Raw genomic sequence first — 11,356 nt, 5'->3', positions numbered from 1 at the left:
ACCATTAAATTAGTGCATCCCATCTCACAGTTATGTGTGCTTAGTTAATCAGCATGCTAATGTCAGCACCTCTAATACCTTGGCTGCAAATCCTGTAACCTGAAACGTTTAGTTGCCACCCCTGATTATCCTGCAAGTGCTGCATTAGTTAGGGAATCTACTTAAACTTGAAATGTGAAATAATTGGAGATCAAGGTAGCCTCAATGAACACGTTATATTGTGAATATTGTGTAACACTGAATTAGACATGAAAACGGGAATCTTGAGATGGATGGTATTAATGGGGTTATATCTCATTATTGAATTAATTGGAGGAACTGTAGTAGTTTGAGGACACACATTAAACACTGGATTTATTAAACTCAATAACCACAATTGAAATGGAAAAACACATTCAGGATTGCAGTAGAACAGTCCTCAGAGGACACTCCAAAATTTGACTTCATTCACTGAATAAACACAGCAGAACGAAGTGATGTATTGAACAGTTTGAGACACAGAGATGGACCTGACTTTGAATTTGGGATAATAACATTTCCAAACTAATCACTGCTTACAGTTGAACAACCAAACTCAATACCAGCTGTATTCTGGAACACGGAGAGTTAACTCAGGTGTTACAGCATATTTGCTATTTGTTCTTGAATGTGAAGCAAAGTTGAATAATGCTGTCAACGTAATTCCTGAAGGAGATACCACTGGGTATAAATTAAAGGCTCTGTGCATGCATCATTTCAGGACGTCGCTCTGAGAGATTGCTTGTGGCATTACAGAACACATCACTTCACAAGTGAAGATTTGTAAAGTATGGAAACATTTCACAGCATAGAGAAAATATATTACACAATTCTTGCTGTCACTGGTGTCCCTGGTAAGTGATTCTGACCATTGACATTATTTAAATCTGCCCGTTTTCTGGTTTTACTGTGACTGGTGATATTACACGATCAAGAGGTAACTATTATGGAGATACTTGTTCAGTGATTTCACATTGTCATTCAAACCTTCTGAATTGCATCGGCATTTTCAATCTACTGCTGAGATACACAACAAATTTGGTTGTAACTCATGAATCTCTGGATTGTCACATTATTGTCTTGAATGAAATTTTGTATACAACAAAACAGACCTTACAACACTGCACAGAAAAAGATATTGTGGGAACAACTCAGTGTAGAACTTTGGGTCTCTATCCAGAATTGTGCCTTCAACAACAGTGACCATTGTTGGATAATCCTCAGTATGAGCAATGGAGCAGGTTGCTTCCATTTCCATATGATTCATTCAGTGACAGATTTCTGAAATCCATGGAGTGATCTCCTGACTTCATAAAGATAAAACATGGCCAAGGGAAATGCATGTCCAATTTAACAATTATCATGTCATGTGAAATTGATCAACATTGATTTACTTTCATTTGATCTCCATGAAAAGGAACAGATGGTAACTGTTTACTAACAGGGAAATAGCAGCACAGCATGACTAATTTATTTCAAATCATCTGGGCAGTGACGTTTTCTTAGTCTGAGTATAGTTACTGCAAACACTTTCATTGTTGTGGTTCTAAATGATCATTTTCCTTTAACACAGTCCTCAAATTATTGTATCATGATCACTGTTCTAATTTGTGATCTGCTCCTTATAGAGACTGACCATTCAGCCATGTTTGCTGAATTGTGCACTTCTCTAGCTGATTAATATTTGAAGGAGCAGTAATTACCTAATGGTTCAGAGGCTGAACACATGTAAGCTGTAGCAAGCTTTGTAATTATCTCCCATGAAGACAAGATGCATGTAATTGAATTATATTGATACGGACCAGTCATTAATTTAATCAGAAGTCAGTCTCAACTTTGTAAATATTAACACCATTCATATTGAAATAACTAATGCATTACTTCAATAAGTAAAAATGTAAGTGGCAGCAATGATAAAAGAGAACTGATGACTGTGTTTCATTAATGTTCAAGTTACCAAGAATGGCATTGATTTCACAGCATTCAAAGAGGAAATGAAATCTGTGCTAATGTAATAAGTGCTAATATTCTACATAACAGATTTCTCTCACCACTCTTTCCTTAGCAAACTGATGAGAGTATTCTATTGCATTCTGCTTTATGGCTTTACCCAATTTTACCTTTACTAATTCAGTGCTATTCCCCACTAGTTCTTAAAGTTAAAATGACATTCACATTCTAACCATTCTCTTAAAAAGATATGTTCTTCAGGTAAACCAGATTAATTTAACAACAGTTTTGTGATGACAATCTCTTCGTTTAGAGTTCCAACAGGTGAAAATATCTTATCTGTGACCACCCTAACAAACCATTCAGAATTTGTTCAGACTTTTATTATGTCTATCCTCAACTTTCATCATTCGGTGGAAAGAATTTTGCAATATTTTCTGTTGTTCAAAACTGTGTTTACCAACACAGATCAGAATTGTGCAAATTTTATTAATTGCTTGATAGTTTACTGAAATTGTTGATTTTATTTTTATTTCCTCTCCAAATAAATCTCCATGCTTTTCTTGATTTTTTAAAATGATATAGATGAATTACTTTGGGACATTAAATAATATGTAACTCTGCACACCTGTAACCCTTCCTTAATTGCAACACCAACTATCATCTGTTTAATGCTGATATTTGTGAAGACTCTTTGATACATTTATTGCATTATTTTCTCAGAGTTTAGTTCTGATCCTCACAGATATCACTTTCCACTTCACTCTCCAATTTTGAATTTTCTGCATTGTCTCTTACAGTTAATATAGTGGCAATTGTGATCCTGTCCTGTGGAAGCTGTGGCCTCTCTACCTGCACTGTTTGCTATCTGGTGTCCATGGCAATGGCAGATCTAATGGTTATCATTAATGGCGTCATACTGTGGGAAATTAATTCTTATTATTTCTCAGTTTCTTTCCTGAATATCACCCTTGTCTGTAGTGTTATCAATGTCTTGTTTTATGCAGCCACAGAATGTTCAGTCTGGTTCACCGTCACTTTCTCCTTTGATCGATTTGTGTCCATTTGTTGTCAGAAGCTGAGAATGAAGTATTGTACTGGAAAAAATGCAAGTGTAATTCTAACAATAACTTGTATTTTGATCTGTTTAAAGGACATTCCCTTCTACTTCATGTTTGAAGCTGGGGAGGTAATAAACAATGTTCCCTGGTTTTGTACTGAAAAGGAAAGCTACTACACTGATCCTGGCTGGATTGCATTTGACTGGTTTGATAAGGTATTAACCCCATTACTCCCATATATTTTAATTTTGCTGTTCAATGCTCTGACTGTTAGATACATTTTAGTCATCAGCCGAGTTCGTAAGGGACTGAGGGGTCATAGCAGGGGGGAGAATCACCATGACAGGGAGATGGAGAGCAGAAGAAACTCTATTATTTTACTTTTCACCATATCTGGTAGCTTCATTCTTTTGTGGCTTGTGTATGTTATAGAATTCTGCTTTTACAACATTATCGGAATTATCCCTGAATATTACAATGATTCTTTATACATGTTAGCTGATCTTGCGATCATGCTGCTCAATTTAAATTGCTGCACAAATGCATTTATTTATGGGGTGACACAATCCAAGTTCAGAGAACAATTCAAGAGCATGATGAAACATCCAGTTACATTATTTATCAAATTAATTCATAAACAAAGCGATTGAAAATACTCTGGTCAGATATAAAGGTGGAGGAGATGTGTAGGCAGTCAGTCACAGTAACTCTCACTCCCATGTCTGTTAAAGATTTGAATAAGTAATTAATTATTTTTATACCATTTGTGTGCTGTTACTTCTCGTATGGTCCACACCTGGGCACTAATTTTGGAGAGGTATGACTACACGGCACACAATGGCTCGAGGATAGTGATGAAAGGAAAATAAATTCCCATCTTGACATTGACATCAGAAAAGATCTGCCACCCCTTCTCAAGAGGAAACTAGGTGCTAAGCAACAGCTTCACCCTTTGCAGCATTGTCCTTTGGATACGTCTGATGAATATGTGATGTTTCTTCTCTTAAATTAAATCTTCATTTTCACCTCACAAGCAGCTGTACTTGGGGTAATATGAGTTGCACCCATTCTACTGTCAATTCGTAGGGACAAGGTTACATTTGCATATTATTTTCCAAAGAACTGATAGGAAAAAAAGATTCAGATTCTGGGGATTTGTACCAAGAGAGCTGCTTGTACCTTCTCAGGGTCGGATCGAAGATACGCACGGCAACATTTACTATTTCTATTTTTTTTTGTGGGGGATGCAGTTAAGAAATTTGGTAGAGCATTGAGAACCTGGGATGGGAAATCAGACGTAGAAAAATAAAACTGGTCCTGGGTGGAGGTAGGGGTGTGTGTGGGGGAGGTGGGATTGAACATTAGTTGAATAACTGATTCCTTATGAAACCTCTTCTCGAAATATAAATATATGACACAAATTGCTTCAAAGGATTTAATAAATTTGTCAGGCATGATCTTCTCTATGAAAATATGCTAAGTCTGCTGGATCTTATAATGTATCAGGAAGAGCTGTTACATCATTTATAATGGAATCTTAAGATTTCCCCACAGTCCAGGTGACTTGTAATAACCTGCTTCATGTATCCTTCTCTAATGACGAAAGGCAATACATTGTTAGTTTTGCAAAATTCTGATACTTTTCCAGAATTTAGAGTCTTGGAGTATTGCTACCAGTGAATGCACTACCTCTGCGCTTTACTATTTCTTTAACATTCTGGAATTGCTCCGATCAGGACCATGTAACATATCAGCTTTTGGCCACCTTTTCCATGCTTCAGCGTTAAGTTTTACATGTATTTAATCTTTTCCTTTTGCTCCTGATCCTTTAATTTTTTGAGTGTAATTAATACTTCCTGCAATGAAGTGACATACATTATTATTCATCTCCTCAGGCACTTCATGGTTTCCCATTTTCATTTCCCATCCCAACTCTCTAATTGGCCTATGTTCACATTGGCCTCTCTCTTCATTTTTTGTAGATTGAAAGAAGCTCTTGCTGTCCACCTGGACATTACTTTCAAGTTTACTCTGAAAGTTTATGTAGTCACTCTTTATTTTTATTTATAATCCAAGATTAGTTCTTAAAAAGGCCCAATCCTTTGATTTGTTGGCAGAGTCAAGAAACTGGCATTTCATGATTGACTTATATGCATTTACCAAACTAAGTTTATATTATTTAGCTTAATTATAGCCAAATTGTTTCTTGGTGTTTTCACATCATGTGACTTTGTTTAACTTTATTTGAAACCTGCCTTGGGTTTATGAACAGAGTGATGACAATAATCTAATATACATGGATTTATAACTATAAGGGTGAGGGGCATTTGTTTACAAAGAACAAAAAAAAACTACAGCATAGGAACAGGCCCTTTTGTCCTCCAAGCTTTTGTCTATCCAGATCCTTTACCTAAACCTGTCACCTATTTGCTCAGGATTTGTATCCCACTGCTCCCTGCCCATTCATGTATCCATCTAGATACATCTCAAATGATTCTATTGTCCTTGTCTCTAAAACCTCTGTTGACAATGCATTCCAGGCACCCACCACCCTCTGTGTGAAGAGCTTTCCATCCATATCTCTCTTAACCATTTCCCCACTCTACTTGAATTTGTGACCCCAAGTAATTGAGTCCTACAATCTGGGGGAGAAAGCTTCTTGCTATCCACCCTGTCTATACCTCTCATGATTTTGTAGACCTCAATCACATTCTCCCTCAACATCTGTCTTTCCAATGAAAATAATCTGAATCTACTCAACCGCTCTTCAAAACTAGTGCCCTCCATACCAGGCAACCTCTTGGTGAACCTCCTCTGCACCCTGTCCAAAGCAACCACATTCTTTTGATAATGTGGTGACCAGAACTGTCCATAGTATTCCAAATGTGGCTAAACCAATTGTAACATGACCTGCCTATGCTTGTACTCAGGACCCCATCGGATGAGGGAATGTATACTGTCTGCTTTCTTGACCATTCAATCACCTGTGTTGCCACCTTCAGGGTACAATCGACCTGAACATTCAGATCTCTGTGTACATTAATTTTTCCCAGGACCTTTCCATTTACCATATAGCTCACTCTCGAATTGGATCTTCCAAAATGCGTCACTTGCCCAACTCTCTAATCTATCTGTATTCTGCTGTATTCTTTGACAGTTCCTTTCACTATCTACCAGTCCACCAATCTTAGTGTCATCTGCAAACTTGCTAATCAGACCACTTAGACTTTCCTTTAGATCGTTTATGTATATGAAAACAACACTGGTCGCAACACAGATCCCTTTGGAACACTACCGGTCACACTTCTCCATTTTGAGAAACTCCCTTCCATGACTGCTGTCTGTCTCCTGCTGCCCAGCCAGTTGTCTAGCTATCTAACTAGTACACCCTGGACCCCATGCAATGTCGCTTTCTCCTTCACCTATCATAGGGAACCTGATCTATTGTTTTATTGAAGTCGTTGTATATGACATCTACAGCCCTTCACTCATCAATCAACTTTGTCACTTCCTGAAATAATTCAATTAAGTTGGTAAGATATTACCTTCTTTGCACAAATCCATGCTGCCTATCAGTGATAAGCCCATTTTCTTCCAAACGTAAATAAATCCTATCCCTCATTATCTTCTCCAGCTGCTTCCCAACCACTGACATCAAGTTCACTGATCTATAATTAACTGGAATATCCCTGCTACCTTTCTTAAACAGGGGGACAATATTATCAATTCTCCAGTCCTCCAGGACATCACCTGTGCTCAAGGATACTGCAAAGATATCTGTTAAGGCTCCAGCTATTTCCTCTCTCGCTTTCCTTGGAACCTGGGATGGATCACATCCACCCTTGGGGACTTGTTCACTTTAATGCCTTTGAGAATACTCAACACTTCCTCCCTTCTTATGCTGACTTTACCTAGATAATCAAACATTTATCCCTCACCTCAGCATCCATGACGTCCCTCTCCTCAAACAAAGAACAAAGAAAATTACAGCACAGAAACAGGTTCTTCGACCCTCCAAGCCTGCACTGATCCAAATCCTCTATCTAAACCTGTCATCTATTGTTTCAGGGTGTGTGTCTCTTTACTCCCTGCCCATTGATATATCTGTCTGGGTACATCTTGAATAATGCTATCGTGCACGCCTCTACCACCTCCGCTGCCAATGTGTTCCAGGCACCTACCACACTCTGTGTAAGAAGCATTTCAGGCATATCTCACCTAAGCTTTTCCCCTTTCGCTTTGAACTCGTGACCCCTAGTAATTGAGGCCCCCATGCTATGAAAAAGCTTCTTGCTATCCACCCTGTTGATACCTCTCATGATTTTGTAGACATCAATCAGGTCGCCCTTGAACCTCTGTCCTTCTCCTGAGAATAATCTTAATCTACTCAAGCTGTGTTCATTGCTAGCGTTCTCTGTACCAGGCAATATCCTAGTGAAACTCCTCTGCACTCTGTCCAAAGCATCCACATCATTTTGGTAATGTGGTGACCAGACGTGTACGCAGTATTCCAAACATGGCTGAACCAAAGTCTTACACAACTGTAACATGACCTGCTGACTTTTCTACTCAATATCCTTTCAATGAAGGAAAGCATGCCATATGCCCTCTTGACCACTCTATTGACCTGCATTTCTACCTTCAGGGAACAATGGACGTGAACACCCAGATCTTTCTGTACATCAATTTTCCCCAGAAGTTTTCCTCAGGACTTTTTCATTTAGTGTATAGTTTGCTCTTGAATTGGATCTTCCAAGATGCATCACCTCACATTTGCCTGGATTGAACTCCATCTGCCATTTCTCTGGCCAGCTCGCCAATCTATCTATATTTTGCTGTGTTCTCTGACAGTCCCTTTCACTATCTGCTACTTCACCAGTCTTAGTGTCACCTGGAAACTTGCCAATCAGACCATCTATACCTTCCTCCAAGTCACTTATGTATATCAAAAACAATAGTGGTTCCAGCATGGATTCCTGTGGAACACAACTGGTCACAGGTCTCTATTTTGAGCAACTCCCTTCCATTACTACTCTCTGTCTCCTGTTGCCCAGCCATCTCTTTATCCATCGAGCGAGTACAGCTGGGAACCCATGCGACTTCACCTTCTTCATGAGCCTACCATGGGGAAGCTTTTCAAACAACTTACTGAAGTCCATGTATATAACCTCTGTGAATACCAAGATAAAGTACTCATTAAGAGTCTCACCTATTTTCTCTGTCTCCATGCATAACTTCCCTCCTTTGTCCTTGAGTTGACAAACTCTTTCTCTCGTTACCCTCTTGCTCCTGATATATGAATAAAAGGCTTTGGGATTTTCCTTAATCCTGTTTGCCAAAGATATTTCATGTCCCTTTTCAGCCCTCTTAAATCTTCATTCCATATTGGTTCTACTTTCCCAATATTCTTCCAAAGAATCATCTGTTTGCAGTCGTCTAGACTTTACTTTTTCCTCTTAGCTCGTCTCACAATTTCATCTGTCATTCATGGTCCCTAATCTTGCCATTTCTATCCCTCATTTTTACAGGGACAAATCTGTCCTGCAACCTTTCTTTAAAAGCAGTATCAAATGTGGATTTACCCTCAAACAGCTGCTCCTAATCCACATTCTCCAGCTCCTGCCAAAATTTGCTATAATTGGCCTTCCCCAATTTAGCAGTCTTCCTTTAGGACCACTCTCGTCTTTCCATGAGTATTCTAAAACTTACGGAATTGTAATCACTATTTTCAATGTCATCCCCTACTGAAACTTCAACCACCTGGCTGGGCTCATTCCCCAGCACCAGGTCCAGTATGGCCCCTTACAAGTTGGACTAATTACATGATGCTCTCTAAAATCCTCCTGGATGGTCCTGACTAATTCTGCTCCATCTAAACCTCTTAATACTAAGTGAATCCCAGTCAATGTTGGGAAAATTAAAATCTCCCATCAACACCACCTGGTTGCTCCTACATCTTTCCATAATCTGTTGACATATTTGTACCTCTATCTCATATTCACTATTGGGAGGCCTGTAGTTGACCCCTAATATGGTTAGGGGAGAAAGAGGTCTGCAGACGCTGGAGATCAGAGCTGTAAATGTGTTGCTGGAAAAGCGCATCAGGTCAGGCAGCATCCAGGGACAGGAGAATCGACGTTTCGGGCATAAGCCCTTCTTCAGTCCTTCCTGAAGAAGGGCTTATGCCCGAAACGTCGATTATCCTGTTCCCTGGATGCTGCCTGACCTGCTGCGCTTTTCCAGCAACACATTTTCAGCCCTAATATGGTTACCACAGCCGTCCTATTTCTGAGCTCTGCTAATGTTGCCTCACTGCTCGAGCCTTCCATAGCGCACTCCTTCAGCATAGCTGTGATATTCTCTCTGACCTGTAATGCAACACCTCCACCCATTTTACCTCCCTCTCTATCCCACCTGCAGTATTTATTACCTGGGATATTTAGTTGCCAATCTTGCCCTTCCCTCAACCAACTCTCAGTAACAGCAATAACATCATATTTCCAGGTAGTAATCCAAGCCCTAAATTAATCTGCCTTACCTACGACACTTCTTGCATGAAAAGAAATGCACCTCAGACCACCTGTCCCTTTGTGTTCACCATCTGCTCCCTTCCTACTCTTCCCCTTAGTCACGCTGACCTCATTACCTAGTTCCTTACAGGCTTTAGTTACTACCTCTTTACTGTCTAGTAACCTCCTCACTTGGTTCTCATCTCCCTGTGACATTAGTTTAAACCCTCCCCAACAGTGTTAGCAAAAGCACATTGATTCCAGTCTGGCCCAGGTGTAGACCGTCCAATTTGCAATAGTCCCATCTCCGCCAGAACTGTCCCAAAATCCCAAACATCTGAACGCCTCTTTCCTGCACCATCTCTCAAGACATTCATTCATCCTGCCTATTCTTTCATTTCTATTCTGACTTGCACGTGGCACTGGCAGTAATCCTGAGATTACCATCTGAGGTCCTACATTTTAACTTGGCTCCTAACTCCCTAGATTCTGCTTGTAGGACATCATCCCATTTAGTACCTTAGCCTATGTGTAACTCAAACTGTCTTAAATACACTGCATGAATCTTCACCATAGTTTCCTCTGTTTATTTGACTTTTCCAGTGTCTTTGAAGACTGAAGTCACCCATGATTTATGTGCTTCCTTTTTATCCTTGCTCGACTTAACCCCTGATATAGTCTCTGTCCAGCAACATATCTACAGTTAGGGGCTTTACAGATTGCTAATCCCTTAAAAGCCCTATTATGAAAGGTGCAATAGCGAAATAATGTCTTATATAAAGTCCTATTTCGCTCAGTGAAATCACCCATTGAAAATAAAGATTTCTTCGTACATTTGCCTTATTAAATAGATCTGAATTAAGTATAAGAGCACTTTTACCACTGTCCAAACTCAAACCAATGAAAAATTAATCAAGTGCTTCCATATGAGTGTTTGTAAGTTATGACAAAGTTTACATTAAAAGCAATGAAAAGTATTGAATGATTAGAAAAAATATCTGGACAAAAGAAAACATCTTGAGATTAAAATTCCTGATAAAACTGGAAACTCATTGATCTTGAAAGGAGTATCCTGAGCAGTTTGTACTGAGAGGGAATGCGGTGTTGTTGTTCTTGTCCTGCGATGGATCCTTGTGATAATGCCTCACTCCTGCAGGTCAGGGCTGCAACAACTAACAAAATATTGAGCTGTCCTTTTAATTGCAGTCAGCAGTTGAGCAGAAGATTGAGCAATTCCATTTATTTTCTCTAAAGTTCTTACCGGCTTGCATTATTCCAGAATAATTCAGTTTTCAATTGTAACGACAAAATGGCACTAAAAACTGAGAAAATTGAAGTCCTTTTGATAACATTTCATGATAGAAAAAGGGACTTCATTTGGCTCAGAGAGGCTGCATATCAGATAGAAAGGGACAATCCAGATTTGACAATTAATGCTCCATGTCTTGAACCAATTTGTGGATAAAATATCAAAAGAATTTGATGCCATGGGCTGAAGACCTGGTTGCTAAATGTGCTGATGACTCAATCACAGGGAGGAAAGGAAATTTTAAAGAACATATACAGTGGCTGCAAAGAGAAACAGATCGATTGAATGAGTGGACACTGTTCAATGTGAAATTTTCTACTTCAGCAGGAAGAATAGAAAGAAGTATATTAATGAAATGGTTACAGGTTGCAGCTCTCTGAAATGCAGACAAGTATGAGTGTGTTAGTTTATGAATCACAAAAGAGTAGTGTGTAGATACCATGACTAGTTAAGAAATCCATTCGAATATTCTTAGTTAGTGTGAGAGGAATTGATTACAAACGTAAGAG

At 39.1% G+C, this 11,356-nt stretch overlaps 1 protein-coding gene across 1 annotated transcript; it reads left to right on the top strand.

The window, feature by feature from the left end:
* Positions 1-808: 808 nt before the first annotated feature.
* On the top strand, positions 809-3,679 carry LOC148140673 (putative G protein-coupled receptor 139). The gene is made up of 2 exons (XM_087978913.1): positions 809-872; positions 2,769-3,679. The coding sequence occupies exons 1-2, from the start codon at positions 809-811 to the stop codon at positions 3,677-3,679; spliced, it is 975 nt and encodes a 324-aa protein (XP_087835039.1).
* The last annotated feature ends 7,677 nt before the right edge of the window (positions 3,680-11,356 follow it).

The sequence above is a fragment of the Chiloscyllium plagiosum genome, unplaced genomic scaffold (assembly GCF_037043375.1).
Source record: "Chiloscyllium plagiosum isolate Xiang-an unplaced genomic scaffold, Cpla_swu_hap1 HiC_scaffold_35, whole genome shotgun sequence".
Classification (NCBI taxonomy): domain Eukaryota; kingdom Metazoa; phylum Chordata; class Chondrichthyes; order Orectolobiformes; family Hemiscylliidae; genus Chiloscyllium; species Chiloscyllium plagiosum.
This window is presented reverse-complemented; position numbering and strand designations above follow the sequence as displayed.